Here is a 19,738-nt window from a genome sequence, read left to right on the forward strand (position 1 = left end):
ACGGTGTATTCTGAGTATGTCTTCCCGTTCTTTCTGTAATTTCTGCTTCCCTTGTTCAGAAGCCTTTTGATTTTACAAAATGTTGACCACCTCCCAATATTATTACGTATTATTTGCCAAGTAGCCTTTGCTTGTTACTTGATAAAGGTGGTGAAAACAGGACAGTCAAGTGAATTGAAAAAAATGTCATTTATTTTGAAAATGACGAAGTTATATAACAGAATAAGCTAGTGGGGGTCAGAATGAGTAGAAAACAGAAAATACAAGAACATTTGTATCACATAGGTATGATTATGCAATCTGACCCCCTACAACACATTATGAAATATCAAAATGGAGCTGCCTGCAATCAAATAAGGTGAGTTTTACAAATAAATCGGGCCACAATCCTACTGTAAATTGGATCTGCACACTTTTACGTGAAGTAGTTTACGTTTTTTCTAGACTTGCTGCAGATCAATAAAGATTTCTAATGATATATATCTTACCGAATTGTATTCATATAATATGGTACTATATAATTTTTCAATAATTGAACGTACTTGCACCTCAGCATGATAAAGAACCCTATATGCCTCCTTTGAGAAAATTACTTAACATCTTACTCAACATCAAAAATACGAGGGGCTCAAGAAGGTTAATCAAATAAGTGCGATATAAATTAAACAAGAACTTTACTTAAAATAATTTACTACCGTAAACTTTCATTAAGTAAACCTTCTTTGTGCCCAAGCTAGAGGTGTTTCGTTCAATGAAGCTATATTTTTGCTAAACAACAGAAAACCGGTTTGTGTTTTCATAATTGTCATTTATTTCAAAGGTCGAAATTCAAGCATTGTATGAAAAGAGGCCAATCCGAGCACATTATTTAACACAAACCATGCAAGCCCTATCTGTTCTTAATAATGACCTTTCTTTGATAGATGCATATGAAATATGTTCTCAAAAGCACTGTATGTTTATTGAAAGGGAAATGGTGTAAAAAAAATGTGCAATTTAAAAAAAGGTAAAGACTACATCTTTCTATAAATTACATGATAATATATACATGTATCATATGAGAAAGCTTTGCTTACATTCATCATCAAAGTTAAGTACACTTTGCTGTAAAGAATTTAGGGCCGAATTAACCCGTACAATACACAGTTTGGTTTCATCCTTTCTATTTGTATTCTGGAGCGAACTGATTGTCGTACATTAATTCATCGTCTTGAAATTCATTGACAGAGAATCCACCATAACTATATAAACTACAAAAGAAAGATCCAACGAGCAGATATAGAATCAGTATTATTCTTAGTGGTAAGTATGCCTTCCAATTATTTGTCCTATAGTTAATTAGCACCGTCAACGGTTTCTTAGTTTGCTAGTTAAAGAGCCAAAGCTCGGGTTTTGAATCAGTAGTTAAATACAAGAAATGTCATTTATGATTCATTATGTCACTAAGAAAATGATGACAAAATCTGTAAAATTAGAGGGTCAGAGATTACTGGAGACACCGCTAAAAATAGACTAAATATCACCTAAACCCCATGCAATCTCACCCACCCACCCCACTCCCACATCGCAATATTTTTAGATACAAACAACCCTGCCCGTTATCACCAAACAATAGACAGAATGATAGAAAAAGCATAACAGTATAGCTGAAATAGGGAAGATAGTTAATCATTTACATGATTTAAGTAAAAGTAAAACAAACCGTGGTGCAAATTATATTATTTGAGATAATGTATGTTGCGAGAGGGCTTAAATAGGATATGCCTGCTGCCCAACCCCTTTCACTATTAATCTCAACAAGATTCGTCGATGCTAGATATTTGTTATGACGCCTCTTCCAAACCTCAGACCAGTGTCACACAGTGATTCGGGAAATCTTGCCTGAACTTTGGCCGCTTGTTGCGATTAAAATGGGCTAAACTGAATTTCTTGATTGATTTCCTGAATCACTTTGTATAACACTAGTGTGAGATTCGGAAGAGGTATCATTCCAAATACCCAGCCTCGACGAATCTTGCTGAGATTATTTCACTATTTGGGAATAAAATTATTATAAATCAAACGATATATGTTTTAGCATAGGTACAAGTAGTAAGAATTGTAAGTATTGAAATATATTTTGAAAATAAAACATGAATATACATGCTTTTACAGCATTTGAGGAAATACAAATATTGTTTGTAATAAGTTGTCCCAGCGAATCAATTTTACATATTTTGGTCTATTACGTCATTTTGTTTGAATTTGGTTTATTACGTCATTAGTTTGGTCAAGATAATAAATGACATGTTCACTTAAAATGATGTATTTTTCATTAGACACTTCAATGATTATCCAGTAACAAAAACTGAGGTACGGAATGCCAAAGTTTTTGCTCGTATATGGGTTTTTCTATATCAAAATTGCGAAATAAAAAATCAGATATTCGTACGTTTTGTATTTCACCATGTCTACATGTACTTCAGTAACATCACATTACCTTGCACATTGTCTCCGATCCAATTCAATCTGATAGTCACGGTCTGTTAATGTTTTAACTTCTGCTGAATCTGAAACGAAATTCTCTGTGAAAATTTATAGAATGCTCATCAAGTTAATCGGCTGATATTCAGCTAGTATTGGATATAACAAATTCATTTTTAAATTAATGAAACCAAACTAGTGTATCCAATATACACTGAACTTTAAGGTAAGGTTTGCGACATTTTGACATGTAGCGAACCAAAACATGTTGCATATCAGTGTGTTCAGTAGGAATTTATCTTTTAAAAATTGACTTTTTTAAAAAAAAATCGCCCGTGTCGTTTTTTGACCAGATGGGCTTATTTTTGTGATGTTTGACATTTTCGGGATCTTTGTACAAAAGGGAATACTAGTGGTATATAAAAAGCTGGTATAATTTTTAAAAAGAGTATTATCTATAAGATTATACTAATTGGTGGAAAAATGTTATTTTAAAACACCAAAAAATAGCACTTTTTATATCTTGAATAAAATTTAAATTGGTTGCCATGGCAACAAAAATGTATATTGAACAGCTTTATAAGATCTACGTCAGAAAAAAATTACTTTAAAAATAATATTTGGACCATAAATATTTAAGAAAGCATATAGAATCACAACCCACCGGGCTTTGTTTCCATAGTAACAGATTAAAAAGAATTATTTGATTTATGCGATTTGTCACTTTGTTTTATAATTGTACAATTTTTGAGGAGTGCATTGAGCATTTTCATGAATAAGATACAATTCCAGCCCAAAAATGATATTTATATTTATTTGTCAAGTATTGTATTATCAGATTTATTAGAAATTAAGATGTTGAGGTTTTTTTCTAAATTCAATACAATACAATATTTTCAATATCCCGGCGGGTTTTCCACGGTTCTGCTTCGTCATAAATTCCGTGTTACATTAGCCCGAACCTGTCTTATATACTACATCTTTGAAATAATTTCCCTCTCCTTCTTCCATTGCTTGATGTTTGTTTACAACTGTAACCTTCGGGACAATATAAAGTATAAAGCCCGGTCGGTGGTGGATCTATAGAGGGAGGGGGGGGGGGGGTTAAATCTGTTTTATATCGACGTTATGCAAATGTTCCTTAGACAAAATTAAGGCTATTTTAAGATGTACTAGAGAAGACCCTTTTTTATTTTTACATGGTCAGATCAGTCACGTTTTCTACATTTCAAAGTTCATGCGATAAATCGCGCTACCAGCGCATGTAGATGTCATCGCATTGAAATATGAAGTGCATGTAATTAGAGAGCATTGTCGGGTTTATTTTAAAAAATACTTGTGAATGTCATAAAAATTCCTAGCTTCTTTAATGTCGAACCTTGTCTTTGAGGATACTATTCACAAATAATGATCGATTATAACAGCATCAAAATAAATCCTACTTTCCCTACTGAGCAAGATTCGCAGAGATTACATGGTCACAACATAATTTAATGGAAATTATCCGTAGCGCATACTACATATGTATATATAAAAAATTGTAGACTTTCATAATATCAAAGAAAATAATTTATAAATGATCATTTGAGAAACATTATTATTATTTTGTCATAGAGGGTTACACATACGCCACTTGACAGTGGTAGTAGATAACAAGTAAACATTACGACATTTTCCCTCGATTCAACTATCACGTGACGCATTTTTTCATTATGACGTCATAAAGCGCAAAGTGCACTGAGGTATATCCAGAGTTATTTCCCTGTTGTTGCAAACCTTACCCTAAATCAAATATATAATATTCTTATGCAAGCATATCTATCAAATAAAAAAATGCATAATCACCATCTATATAAAATAATAGAAACAGTTTTCCTGACCCTGTTCTTTATATTTGCCAAATGAAAACGGCCTAGCGTAAATATGTTGACCATTGGTTGTATTCCCGGTTAATGATTCTGCCTGGGGCTGATCGTTTCTGAAAATAATGGATATATATATATATATATATATATATATATATATATATATATATATATATATCTGGCAAAGTATTGAAGTAAAATACGACATTCTTTGAAACAGAAATTCAGCTATTGAAATGTTTTACAGATACTCACTGGTCTCTATCTAATGTGACGTTTTCCCGTCTCTCTGAGAGATAAAAAAAACTCAGCATGTGTGTCCTATTTCATAATAATAGCAAAGAGTGTTTTCAGATGTGAATTATGTCTGTTAGTCTTACTTCTTCTCTTTGTATCACATGTGATGACAATCACAATGACAATGATAATCAGAACCAGAATTCCTCCTCCAAGTCCAGCCAAAAGAATGATGTTCTTCTTGAGAAATTTTACTAATAATGAGAGGGTGTATATAATGAGACAAGTTAGCATCAGTATGTGATTAAAATAAATGAACATATTTCGGTTTCAATTTTTGGGGTTGTTGATTTTATATCTTTGAGTATTGCATACATTGTGCATGTAGTTGAGGTTAGCAGAATAGCTGCGCCTAGATTGTCAATGGATTTCTCAGGTGAAAAATTACATTCACTATTTGTTTTCATTTACTGAATGTCATACATTTATACTTATACATGTAATATATAATACAACAAAGCTCAATACATTAAATGACTGTTTTTATATCTGAATTGTTGTAAACATGAAACAAGGAAGTCCAACGGGGCGAATCTAACTTAACGCTAGCATGTTCATAGTGTCACTGTCTGCGACAGTTACAGTGTGCACACTACATGAATATAGCAATATACCTCCCAGACTGCCGGTTGTCGTTTATCATGATAAATCGCTTTCACTCGGTGTGTCGATGAGACGTTCAGTTAATCTTAGAAAGATCTATAGCGAACCGTATGCGCGTATCTGGCGCACGAGATATCTTGTTTTTAATCGAATCACCGTCGAATATTGCTTGCCGTTGGTACATTTGTAGATACAGATGTGCCATCTTCTGGAGGATATGGTGTTTACTTCCTCGGGGAAACGTGTTGTTTTTCAACATATCTCAGTCAATCAGGTGCGAGTATCTTATATATGAAATGAAAAGATATGATCTCGTTGCGAGCAACGAGTAGAACTTCCGTTCGATTCTGTTCTGACGTGATGCAATATAACCCACAATTTAGACTTAAACAATTACTTTTCACAAATTAAAATTACATACACAACAATTGTACCTTATAACTTTGCAAAATATATTTCGTTTAAGAGATGGAAACATCAAACGTGCTACAGGTCCCATTGTGCGCACATGTAATTAACCAATTTCATTTTGATGACATTAGTAGTTGGAAAACATCTAAACAAACTTTGCTTCATTGATTTTGGGATATTTATAAAATATTTTCGATCCTCCTGGACCCTTATATTGTCAAATGGGCCTTAGGCATTACCTACTTTTGTTCTACTACGCCTACTTTTGTTCTACTACGATTAAAAAACTAAATATTTTCCAGTTTCAAGATAATTTTAAGATATTCAATTTTAGGGACCTATACCGTCATTCCTCGAAATAAGTCTATAATTCAAGTTAAAATCTACTATCTTAAAATTTTTACGACAATCGATCGAAACGTTTGCAGAAAATTATAAGAAAAGAAAGTAGAACTATAGTAACGTGACTTATAACCCCGAAAAGCACATTGAATGGTGGAAAAAGTGAATTTGTGCTCATTGAAGATTAAATTGTTTTAAATACATACCCGGGACAATTTCAAGATAACATCCTCCCTTAAAATGGAAGAATATATCCATAACTTCTAGCATATTTTAAGAAGTAGGTCGAATTTAAAGGTCAAGGTCACAAGGTATAGCTCAATGACTCGCCATTTAAAAGTTACGAACTATATTCAAGTTTTAAGCAGACAGAACAAACACAAATCACCCCTCCAGTCTTTAGTCACGGGGGCATGATGAATATTTGAATCCACAGCACTTAAGGACACTTGCAAAAAATATATTTCCCAAATATTCCCATTTAAAACTTTAATACCCTATGACCCCACCCTACCTTGGGGTCCACAATATAAAACTTTAATACCCTATGACCTCACCCTACCCTGGGGTTCACAATATAAAACTTTAATACCCTATGACCCCACCCTACCCTGGGGTCCACAATATAAAACTTTAATACCCTATGACCCCACCCTACCCTGGGGTCCACAATATAAAACTTTAATACCCTATGACCCCACCCTACCCTGGGGTCCACAATCTGAACAACGTCAATCTGCACTACTACTTGGGAATGCTTGCATATTAATATGATTAATCTGGCCCTGTTGTTCTTGAAAAGAAGAATTTTAAAGATTTATCCTATACATGTATATCCCTTTTAAACTTTGATCTATATATTCCTTTTACACTTTTGATCTATTTATCGCTTTTACCCTATGACCCCACCCTACCCGTGGGGCAATGATTTTGAAAAAAAACTTTAAAATGCACTACCTGTTAATTGCATATCATTAAGTATGGTTCCATGTAAAAATCAGGCAGAGGGTGATAAGTCGACCGTCAGGGATTGAGCCGATACTTATATATATAGTAACATTGTTTATAGGAAATCATTCGGTGATAATATTTTTTTCATATGACGCACCTTCACAGAGCTGTGTTACTAAAAATAGAATACCCATGTTTTGACCAAAATTGACTCATAAAAATGCTATATATTCTTAAAGGTTTTGTTACATGAAAAGATCATAAATTTTCAAATGGCTTATATAAAATGAAGAAGAAGGCTACTGTTTACGAATTTCTGTTGTCACAGTGAGTATTTGTTATGTGTTACCATGGTAACCGTTGCTGTAATTAACGAAAGGATTTTCTAACGGAAAAACATTCCAACTTTAAGACCATTTTTCTCGAAACAGCAAACACTTTCAAAAAAGTTTTATAATTAGACGGATAAAGTACATGCTATTGAATAATTTTTAATCAATATTTTTTTTGAAAGTTTTTACTGTACTTGGAAAAAAATATATGAAGATTGTGAAAAATGGCGGGAAAATAATATATTTTCATGTTTTTAAGTTTTCTTCTACTTACAAACTACTCAACAAGTACACTTTTCTGTCATGTTCTAGTAATTATCATATTTATTAATATCTAAAATGATCTTCTTTAAGTGTCTACATACCATAATGATATGTCTATAGATGTAAATGCGAGAAACGATGCATAGCATTTTGGGTCGGGATCGAAAGTCCGTTTATTATTAACCCATTTCTTTCAGATTTCCTCAGGTTATTGTAAACAACTTATTAGACCGGCCTTTATAGGATATTTTGCACTGAATGGCGAGTTTAACTTGCAAGTATTTTTGGCTGGATAGTTTGGAGTGGGTGGGTAATTAACAGATTAAAGAAAAAATGCTTGGTTGGCAATTGTTTTTCATTTTGAAATGCGCCTATCAACAACTCTTTTGAGGCTGGTCAACGACGAACGTTGTAGGTTGCTCGAATGACAAGAAATTGGCATTATATTCCCGAGTATAAAGAGAATGAATGTCCGTGCTCTCTTAAAACGTATATCTTCAGAAAAACAAAACTGAAAATACATTCAACATGTTCAAGAGAATCCTTTATGATAAAACAAAGATATAATTTATCAACTTTTGTGTTTTACCCTAAATGATTCACTGAAAATATCTTTTATTTGAAAAATCATTTTGAATTCATTTTTTGCTCTATGTAATATGAAATTTAAAACATTTATTACAAAGCATCTGGACATTAAAAACCTTTGGCTAACAATTCTAGAAACATGATATGGCTCAAATTTTAAAATAAACTTTTTAGCACTTGATTTCCTTATGAATCCTTCGTAAGAGTGGAACAAAAACTTTTAGTGAAATGTACGTTTTTACAGTCGTATAATATATATGGTTGTTCAGGAAAAAATGAAAATGAGAACAGAAACTGCTGACATTTGTGTCATTAATATTGTAAAATTTGGACAGTTTATATTGACTTTATATAATTTTGTGAAAATACATGTAATGTAGAGGTGGGATTGTTTTAAAATTCAATAATGTAGTTTAAAAAATGTAAGTTGACTCATTTATCATGTCTATGGCACTATCTTTTACCAAGTATGATTACAGGTTGCTTTCAGATGACAAAACAACTGTGTTTTACATAATCCATGTAGATATTAGTGTCTGTAAAGTGAATTGAAAATGAATTCTTAATTATTTCATCAATACATTCCATTATCTATAAGATTTTTTTAACAATTGCAACTTTTAAGTTTAGATCCTTTATAAACTGTATACTGATAAATGTACACGGAAGAGTTCTTTGAAGCTTAAAAAGTTTATTTCAAAATCATACTTTTTTAAAAGTGTAACCCCAAACAAGGCGTAAACATGATAAAGGAACAAATGAGCACAGAAATATATTTGTTACGAACATATTTACAAAGCAGAGGCAGATCCAGAAAAAAATATAAGGGTGGAATGGAGGGGTTGTGACTCATGTCTGTGCCTTCTCCATCCAGAAGGGGGTGGGTGAAGACCCCAAAAATTGCATATTAAAATAGACCATTTGAGCTATTCTATGATACATCACATTATACATGTATTTTTGCATGTCAACAAAACTTCATTACACAGTTCAACCCATTGGTGTTTAATTTTTTCATAAGTTGTTTCCCTTTCGAATTTAGGTACATTAGGAATTTCAGTTGAAATAATTTGAATAAACACCATATATAAGAATGCTTTCATGTTTATTTGACACTTTGTCGTTTATTTCTTCATAAAGTTTTGATATTTTGTTTGGATTCAATTTTTTAGACTGTCTTGATGTTCAACATTGAATTTATGGACTCCTTTGCTTTCCTTTTGTAATATTGTCTTTTACTTTCACTTGGTTTGATTAATTTTCCTCCTGTCACCACTTTTAAGTATGTCCTTGGGTTTTGCAGAGACCTACAATACAATAAGATAGACACTGATTTTCAGGACACAAGAATTTACTTATTTTTCTCTCCTCAATATATAATATATATTTCTTTAGTTTTTGAGAATGTTTGAACATTCTATATCATTAAAATTTCAATTAAAGTACACACCTCAGAGCCTAGTAATCATAGTACACATTGATATTTAAATTATACATGTAGTTAGAAAGAATAAAAATACTAAAACAGCATATAAAACTTTTGAAAACAAGAAATGCTTAAAGAAACTTGTATAAGGCATTGAGAAGGTGTTCCAAATACTCTAAATCAGTGACAAGTAGGTTCAGATACTAGTCAGGGCAACAGCTGTATCAGGTTTTGAGTCTGGTTTCTGAGTAACCAATATTTTCCTATAATGGGGGGGAGGGGGGGGTTGACTTTGACCTCATTATCAGAAGGGGTCATATAGTGCTTGTATATCAGGATTATTTATATAATACTGCTCTACCAAGTTTAAGGTTTATAAAACATTTACACTGTAGATTCATTGGTACATATGTGCTACATGTATTTACCACAGAGGTTTCCAATGCATGTAGTGATGGTAATGACACTCCATGATGCTGGTATGAAAATTTTAAAGAAATATACATTAACTAAATGACTTGATCTTTGTTATATTTATATATTATTATTAGAAATATGCATTCAAGAACCCATGCATTGACCAGTCCCCATGACCATATCAAATTGAGGCAGACTTTAAATAGTAATATAATAGATATCTCATAAAAATGTCAAGAAGACTCAACTTAGTGTTATTGATTGATATAAAGATTTATAATTAACATTATGAATTGTTTGACAATAAAATGGAATTTTTTAAAATCTACAGACCCTAAATATTTTCTTTGATATGTCTAATAGTATGCATATATTTTTAAAATACGAATTCTGATTTGTCAAGAGCTGGATGGTGACCACTACAACAAATGATTTTGTGCATATGAAATAATATTTAAAAAATTGTGTGTGTTTATATAGAATACCTTGAAGGAAAAAAAATGATGTGTATATAAAATAAATTGAAGAAAAAAATTCCATCAAAACTGAGATATGAACCCTGTACCTCCGACCTGCTAAATCAGATACCTAACCACTACGCTATCTAAGACTTGTATAATTGAGGATTACATTACATACTAAACATTGCATCTCTCAAAGTCATATCATGTCTTATATTTTTATATGCAAATTCGACAGAAATCTACATGTAGTATATAAAACCACACTCTTTTGAGATGATACCTACTCCTACTGATCCTCAGTTAGGCATAATCTACATTTCTATCTGAGAGAGGAAGCGTTTGTGTGGAGGATACGTAGATGTCTGCTATTATTGCAGACCATTACAAATGAAACATGCCGTCGATTAGCCTAGGCCTAAAACATATCATAGCGTATCTGTTGAAAGTATGAGACTTTTTGAAACAAGGGAGTAGGTGTCATCTGTACACAGTTGTCTCATACAATGCTACATTGTATAATACAACATTCGTTATGATTTTTATGCTAGTAATAACATGAATAATAAATATTGCGAATTTTGACTTATTAAATATGTAAATCACACCATTTGAAATTACCATAATGCGCCGACTTGGTGACATGTCATATAAGATATGCTGATTACGTTGCTCGGTCTTCGTTGTCGGCTGCTCCACATACGGTCTATCTTCAGTGACGCCATATGCATCAATGTATTTCTGACTCTCTCCGAAGATAAATATATTCGTTTCCTTTAGATAAGGCTTGAGGGCAGATCACACTCTGTCGGAATATTGTCCTACACGGCATTCAGTTTTGGATCCGCCATATTCCGCGCACTTAGCGTGTTGACAACGCAGCGCCCCTAGCGATCATCGAGGTTAAATTCAAGAACGATAACCGAAATTGCATTAAAATCGAAACATTCAGAGAAGTTTTAAAATGTTATATTGAAACTTTCAAAAAAAAAATACTTATTTCAGAGCATGCCTTTTTTATTTGTTTAATGTTATATAATGGTATATTTTCATACCCGCTTTGCTGTTTTTAGATTTCAAAGGGATTACAAGTAGTGTTTTGTATAGATTTGCACTAAGCGTGAATTCTCCATGTTCATAATTATCTGTCCATAATTTTGGAACAAGGCGAAATAAATCAAAACTACTTTGTATATTTGCTAAACATATTACGGTGAGTTAGTATGCTAAGTTTGGGTTCATTTCGTGAACATGGACTTATCACGAAAATGCGATTTTGCCTGATTTTTACGTGGAACCATACTTAATATGAATATCCATGGCCCTGCTGTAAGATTTTAAGGTAATCAATGTATAACGACCATGCTTCATCAAGTAAATGGATGGTGGGATTTTTGTAATCATGGTATCATTTTGAAGGGTTTATCAAATAACAATAATCCACCATAGGAATTTTCAAAAGTTTGTTTACTGCTTGATTTATTTCACATAGAATTTAACATTGAAGTTTATGGAGAAAGCATGTTTAATAAAATATTTGTAAAAGAAATTATAAATTCATACAAACCTCTTGGTTAAAAGTTACACACACCTCTTTACGAAAATATGAAAGAAAATTAATCACTAACCGCACATATGTTTGAAAATTAGATTTTTCTTATTTTTACGAAGAGCAGATAACTCTTCAAAAAAGTCTTAAGTACAAAATGGTCAGCTTATAATTATTTACCAGTCATGTGAAATTCATCTACTTTACTTTCATCATTATTTAACAATAAACATTTATTTTGATTTAGATCATTCAAAATTGTTCATTATCCTTTCGTTATACATTGAATGTCTTAAAGAGATTTTTCCTATATGTTCTTATGTAAAACTGTGATCCCCTATTGTGACCTCACCCTACCCCCAAGGACCACAATTTGAACAAAGTTAAATCTGCACTACCTGGAAATGCTGGTATATTAGTATGGTTAATCATGCATGACCCTGTTGTTCTTGAGAAGAGGAGTTTTAACGTTTTATCGGTATATTACCATGGGAAACTTTGATCCTTTATTGTGGCCCAACCCTACCCACGGGACACATTATTTGAAGAAAATGGAATTTATACTATGTCAGGAAGCATCCATATAAATTTCAAATTGTCGGGCCCAAAATGACTCCGCACTATTTTGCTTTTCTTGATTATCTCTCTTTTAGAGGAGCATGACCCTTCATTTGAACAAACTTGAGCACCCTTCACACAAGGATGATTTGGACAATGTAAAACTTGATTGAAATTGGTCCAGTGGTTCTTGAGAAAATGTTTAAAAAATGCCACAAAGTTGTTTGGGTGAGGAACTTCATTTGAACAAACTAATCCTCTTTACCCAAGCATGCTTTGTGGCAAGTTTGACATAATTAGCCCTGTGGGTCTAGAAAAGAAGTAAACAATGTGAAAAGTTACTGACAGATTGACGCCGGAGAAAAGGTGATCAAAATAGCTCACTTGAGCTTTCAGCTAATGTGAGGTAAAACAAACCATAAGAATAACAATAAGGTGTTCCGTTGGAAACGGATAATAGTGCACATTCTTACATTACCAAGTGACATCTGTAATAAAATATAACGTGCATGGTCTTGGGTTTTTTTTATAGATGACATGACGGTATGAATAGGCTAGAGGTATTCAGTTTCAGTTAGTATGTTAGGGGGAAAACGGAGTGAATGTTGATAATCATTGCATATTACCTATGAAATTGTCTTCATCCGTGAACCCCTCTACCGTGAAATGTACTGAATGGTTTCCATAGTTGTTGAACACAAATACATTGTTGGTTCCAAACCACTCCTCTGTAATATTCTGCAACACCAACTCCGAGATATAACCATTTAATTCCACTGATCTTCCATAGGACAGAAGCGGCATGTATTTTGGTTCGAATGACACAGTGTTTTCAAAAATACGATTTCCTTTTTGATTTACTATAATTACACGGCCATACGGTGGGGGAAATGATATTACATTTAACGCCAATGTCATATTTTGTCCTGATCTAACTCTGGTAGCCTCTACATAGTTTGAGATTAATGGTGGACCTGTAAGAATCGATTTTAAAAATGTATTAAAACTTACATGTATACTTAAGTTTTGAAGAACGGAAAGGTATATTATTGATATTATTGAAATTGTATAATGTACTTTTACTTTAGATTTGGATTGGAATTCTAATACAGTTGATGTTTACCATTCAAACTAAGGACCAAGGAACTCGTTGAATTTCTTGAAATCCCTGTATTTCCACAAGGATTGTATTCGACAACGCAGGTGTATTTCCCCATGTCTCTATAGGAAACGCTTTGTAGATTGATCATTGACGAGGAGAAACTTCTTACAGTTGTACGTTTTGCTCCAAGATCATGCTGCCATTTCACGTTGATTGGTTGGTAGGCACCATTCAGAGGGCATTCTAATACAACCTTTTCGGATACATTTCTGGTTATATATTTTTGTTGTGAAGCTGAAAAATTCATTACAAAATTAATTGAATGCACTTTAATACCTTCTCTGGTCATAAAGTATACAATGTACTGATCAGTACCTGGAATAGCTGAAATAGTTTTCATCCTTTTGCTCTGGAAGATTAAAGAACTGTTATCACATCTTAAGACTGGCGTCACTTCGACTTGGTATGTAGACTCTGAATCTATTCCGTTGTAAGAATACTTTAAAGCTTTAGTATCTGCAGTGGATATTTCCTTGGAATTGTGGTACAGTTTCAGTCGATACATATTTGCACGGCATCCGTTTTCCTCATTTTCTGACGCCCATTTCACGTTAAGGGTACATCGTTCAATCCACACGTCAACATCATCATAATTCGTTGAATCTGGTGACGCTGAAGCTAGCATAAAACTGATATTCAGTTACTAGTGTCATGTGCAAGGTGACGATAACGAACAGTGCTCAATCTCATAACTCCTACAAGCAATACAAAATAGATAGTTGGGCAAACACGGACCCCAGGACACACCAGAGGTGGGATCAGGTGCCTAGGAGGAGTCAGCATCCCCTGTTGACCGGTCACACCCGCCGTGAGCCCCGTAAATGTTTTGTACTTTGTTATCTTTACAAGAATCTACATAGGCACCGTTTATATGGAATACGGAAATATTTATATCTTTTGATCAATCATCCAAAGACATGTTAAACATTGCTCTGATTCTACGTACAGATACTCTAAACTTAACGTTAAAAGAGATACTGGAGTTTATTTAATGCTCAGGTATTCCAACAGTCTGTAAGAATTCCAGTGGACACGAATTGTGCTACTTTATTAACTGACCCGTTGTTCTATTCTTACAATCCTTAATCCGAGTTAAGCTAATGACAAATAAGTTATAAGCTATAGGGTTCACAGCGGGTGTGACTGGTCGACAGGGGATGCTAACTCACCCTGGACACCGGATCCCACCTCTGGTGTGTACAGGGGTCCGTGTTTGACCAACTCTCTATTTTGTATTGCTTATAGGAGTTATGAGATTGATCACTGTTCGTTAACTTCACCTTTCTTCTTGTTACAGGGATTTCAATAGTCTCGTTTAAAGTCATCATTTCGCAAATTTTATTGTCGTTATGATAATCTTATTTGCAAATACAACCTGTCGTTAGGTCGAATGTTGTCTGAAATGTTTTATACCAATCGTTAGACCGTTCTTTACATACTGATTTTGATTACAGATTTCTCCGTTTACCTGATCAAGACATAGGGCTCATGGCGGGTGTGATCGGTCAAAAGAGGATGTTAAGTTCTCTTAAAAACATGACCCCACCTCTGGTGTGTCCAGGGGTCCGTGTTTACCCTACTCTTAATTTTGTAAAAAAAATTATGGGATTCTTGAACTCAATAATTGTTCGTTATCTTCACATGTACATGCAATATAATATGTAATGACAAATACTTACATCCAATGATGAAATATAGCGATGTCACTTGAATGATGAAATTCATTGTTCGCCATGATAGAGCCGACATGTTTGATTCAACATTATCATCCTTACAATATTTAAGTGTCATTTAGCAAGCCACGGAAACGTGATGAAGTGAATAATCAATCCCACCTAAACAAAACAGTGTAAATAAAACGGATATATAAAAACACGTCCTCCGAGGGAAGTTAAAGATCAAGACTGTCACACTTAACACAGATAATACAGGCAGGCGTCTTATATTTTGTTTCATGCCGGAAAGTATACTGCATTGAAGTTCAACGCTAATTCCTGTGCTTTAAGTGCCATGTTCAATTAAATGGATTTCCTAAAAGATAGACGTATTTTCATTCTAGTCTGTCAGCCGAGTACATGTAGGAACTTGTATTATTGGATAAAAACAATGCAATCTTTCCCATCTTTTTCGTGGTAACGTTCTTAATTCTTAATGTCGCATAATATGCTGATAATTTGTCCATGTATTGTAAATAACTCATTTTATTAGAAAATATTACTTAAATAGTAGTGTTTTCTGGTTTTCGTTTTATTATGACCAGCTTTTATAATGGTGGAGAACAACTACCTCTAAGTTGACGAGTGTGCTTTGTTTTTCCTAGATATTCACAGATGTTATCGGAGGGTGTCCTAAAAGAAAACGCGATGCGTAAAAGTTAATAATAATAACCATGTCTTATTAGATATCTTACCCAATGACAACATGGATATGTTAGACTATTCTCCATAGGTATATGAGAAAACTACAACACGAAACTCGAATATCTCTGAATTGAGCTGTATATCAGTATATTGATCCTGAAACAGAAGTCTAAAGCACGTGTATCATACTTCCGACCTCTTATATTTCTAACCATTGCTATTAACTACGATAAACTTTATCTTTTAAACATGAAAATCCTCTGTAAACTGATCAGAAATATTTTTGAGCAATAACAAACATCTATTATTCAAAGTTGCATGATATAATTATGAAGAAACCATCTACATGTATAGTATTATCACTGGATACCAACCTTCCTCTGAATCTATGGAAGCCATGCTATAATCCTTTATAAAGGCTGAGAAATGTAATCTTTTAATAAACTAGAATATTATATCGGCAGAGAACATGCAGTACATACACTTTAAGTCTCGATATAAGTACTAAAAATATTTGACTGATTAACTGGTGTTTTCCGCCACACTCAACAATTTTTGCAGTTATTTGGTGGCGCCCAGTTTTTATTGTTGGAAAAGGGAACCCAGATAGAATGTACATGGGAAGAGACCACCGACCTTCCGAAAGTAAACTGGGAAACTTTCTCACTTACCAGCGCGAGAGGGATTCGAACCTGCGCCGACCAGAGGTGAGAGGCCGTGTGATATTGAGCGCAATTACTAAAATGTTCACCATCTGCTACTGCATATACGTTATGTACTGTTCATCTCCCAAGAAACTCTTAGAATTCAAAGACCAAAAAACCAGGAATCACTTGAAACCGATAATGGTTCTTCGAATTCAATTGTGCAAAAATACTTCAAGAGATCAGATTGTTTGTTTGATATTTTATTAACAGTTGTTACTGTTGGGAATGCTATTGACCATTTCCCCCCAAAGATCTGATCAATTTGCATTCAGAGCACAACTGATGAACCATACATCTAAAATAATTTTTGGAAAATTTTGGCAAAGTGAAAAAGTTGCAAAAATGCCTTTGATAGAAAATGTGAAGTAGAATTCACATAACCATTTCGTACATGAGGTAATCTATATGGATACGTCTGTTCATAGTCCTGATGTTTTGTATCACATTACAGACATCCCATAGATGATACTATTTCTTTTCTTTATAGACATCGCAGAATCTGCAACATCCTGACTAAGTAATAAAATATATCTATAGTGGCCACTGGGAAAACGTTTATTGAAATATTTTACAAACATTAATTCTTAAACAAGATAAGACTATTACACGGACAATGTTATTAAGTAAATGAATTAAAATCGTAAATACTGAAATAGGTTGCTTTTCTCCACCTAACTATTTTTTTATCTGTATGTTGTTTTACTCTAGACGTTTTTACTCATTCACACACGTGATCGTTATTTTTTTCATGCCTACCGTGACACGGGACCTCCATTTCGAGACCATATTTCAGAAATAATGTTACTTTCACTTATGATGTCAAGCGCTTCATTAAAGTCACAACCACCGGGATGTTAAACTTCTAATTTTGACAGGGCACTAGGAACGAGAATCGAATTAACTTTCATAATTGCATGATAACACTAAAAGATTGATGTGTTAACATTTGTTCTCTTAACAAGAGAAAATTGAAACTTTCAGAAAACACGTAGTGTCAACTTGGAGAAGGTGGCGATGACAAACAGCAATCAGTCTTATAATTGCTATTCCCTTTAAAGAACACAAAAGAGAACAGGGCAAACACGTACCTCTGGACACACCAGATGTGAGATCAGGTGTAAAGGAGGAGTAAGCATCTCCTGTTGACCGGCCGTACCCGACGTGAATCCTCTATCTTGATCAGGTAAACTAAGTAATTCGTAGTCAAAATCAGTATGTACAGAACGGCATAACAATTGGTATGAAACACGTCAGACAGCATTCGACTTAATAAATGTTTGTATTATCAATTTAAATTATCACCACGATTAAAGAAATTGCGAAATGGAGTTTAAACGAGACTGTTAAAACATATGTAACGTCAACTAATTTCCAGTGTCCTGCCTCGGTTTGAAATTTCATTATGCGCAGAAAATGTTCTCATCTATCGAATAATTTTGGAGATATAAACACTATATACAGGTGATAATAGAATATCGCTAAATAAATATTGAAGAAAGTTGATGATGGAGAAGCGGCAGTCATCTCGTTTTGTATAATGTTGAGTTGTTTGCAAATTTGTCCACGTTCAACCAAACATCCAAATATTAAACAGATGTGGAGTACTGTAGTGTCTTTTATTTTGAGTTCACTGGGATATACTGAATCGACATATGAATGAAAGTGACTACTGTTAAAGGACACATCACATGTTTCTAAACTTTTAATTTTTTTCCCAGCAAAATTAATTCATGTCATGCCTAAAACTACTTTACATGTGTTTAAATGAAAGTCTGCGTAGTTCTCGAGTTTGAAAGCGACGAAATTCAAATCTTGCGATTTACATATTCAATTCGATATTTTATGCTCCAGTATGTGTGACGTCATATGCGACCTCGATCGAAAAACAGTCAATTATCACATTACTGCCTTGTACTTAACACTGCAATAGGGTGTTTTGTGCCGTTTAAGGGTGTACTAGCTGTGAGTAGAAAGGATTTAGACTGTGTAGTGAGTTTGTTTTTCAATTTTCGAAGGAATGTGTGAGGGAAAAGACGTGGATATTTCTTTTTGTCGGCGCAATGACTCTGCTATAAAAAAAACAAAACAAAAAAAAACCCCAGCAACATTTGTCCCTGTACATTTTCAAAAAGAGACCTAGATCAAATGCGGGGAAATGGTATTATCGAAGCTAAGCACTGTTACTTGTAGGCCTACAGCATATGCATTCAGTTCTGGTCTTCAAATTCAATACACACTCGCACTAACTTATCTTCATTTTGTGATAACATACAGGTCTAACTTATGCTCCCAGTTTCTACCAACTGGTAGATTTACAAAAAAATTGAAGATAGAAAATAAAACTTTCGATTAGAAATAATGAATTATTTTATTTCCTAACTTTGAATTGAATTATGATGTCTTCATTTTTTTTTTCAGTGAACGCGTAGCAACAACATACATGTACACTACGTATTTAAACGCCGTGTTTCCACTTCCTAACGCCGTGTTTCCACTTCCTAACGCCGTGTTTCCATTCCTAACGCCGTGTTTCCACTTCCTAACGCCGTGTTTCCACTTCCTGACAACGTGTAGATTAAAGAAATAATGATAAATAGAATTGTTTGATTAGAATAAAGTATTGTGATTTCCACTATAAATTTTGTCATTTTAAAGATTTTTTTTTTTAAAATGCACCCGTGACTTTAGGCCTAGTTGTAATTGCACAGTTTATTTAAAAAACAACCCAAACAACATATGTTTCAAGCAATACCTTTAACAAATAGTGTTTAAACAGCGACCCTATGTAAACATTATTTACTTGCAATTACATATTTCATATTTGCTTTCCTCGCTACATTTGGGTCGCTATTTGTAAGCATTGGTAACTAAAACATAAGACTCAGGAAATTTGTCAACATCGAAATAAATGTTGCCCATGGTGAATAAATTAGGACCCACAAAGCCCGAGGTTTTAAAAGTATCAAACACTATTTTCATAAT

At 33.5% G+C, this 19,738-nt stretch overlaps 1 protein-coding gene across 3 annotated transcripts; it reads right to left on the minus strand.

Moving 5' to 3' along the window:
• Positions 1 to 170: 170 nt before the first annotated feature.
• Positions 171 to 16,560, minus strand: LOC125678978 (uncharacterized). Of its 3 annotated transcripts, XM_048917810.2 has the most exons (11): positions 16,424 to 16,560; positions 15,976 to 16,037; positions 15,369 to 15,524; positions 14,005 to 14,307; positions 13,651 to 13,923; positions 13,154 to 13,501; positions 4,709 to 4,819; positions 4,584 to 4,617; positions 4,344 to 4,441; positions 2,480 to 2,549; positions 171 to 1,250 (listed from the first exon to the last, which is right to left on the minus strand). In XM_048917810.2, exons 3-11 carry the CDS (start codon positions 15,478 to 15,480, stop codon positions 1,163 to 1,165), a joined length of 1,437 nt encoding a protein of 478 aa, XP_048773767.2. In that variant the 5' UTR covers positions 15,481 to 15,524; positions 15,976 to 16,037; positions 16,424 to 16,560; the 3' UTR covers positions 171 to 1,162. The 3 variants fall into 3 exon arrangements, with proteins under 3 accessions (XP_048773767.2, XP_048773768.2, XP_048773769.2); XM_048917811.2 differs by lacking the exon at positions 15,976 to 16,037 and having other exon boundaries at positions 14,005 to 14,318; positions 16,424 to 16,440; XM_048917812.2 differs by lacking the exons at positions 15,976 to 16,037; positions 16,424 to 16,560 and having other exon boundaries at positions 14,005 to 14,384; positions 15,369 to 15,582.
• Between the last annotated feature and the right edge of the window lie 3,178 nt (positions 16,561 to 19,738).

The sequence above is a fragment of the Ostrea edulis genome, chromosome 2 (genome assembly GCF_947568905.1).
Source record: "Ostrea edulis chromosome 2, xbOstEdul1.1, whole genome shotgun sequence".
Classification (NCBI taxonomy): Eukaryota; Metazoa; Mollusca; class Bivalvia; order Ostreida; family Ostreidae; genus Ostrea; species Ostrea edulis.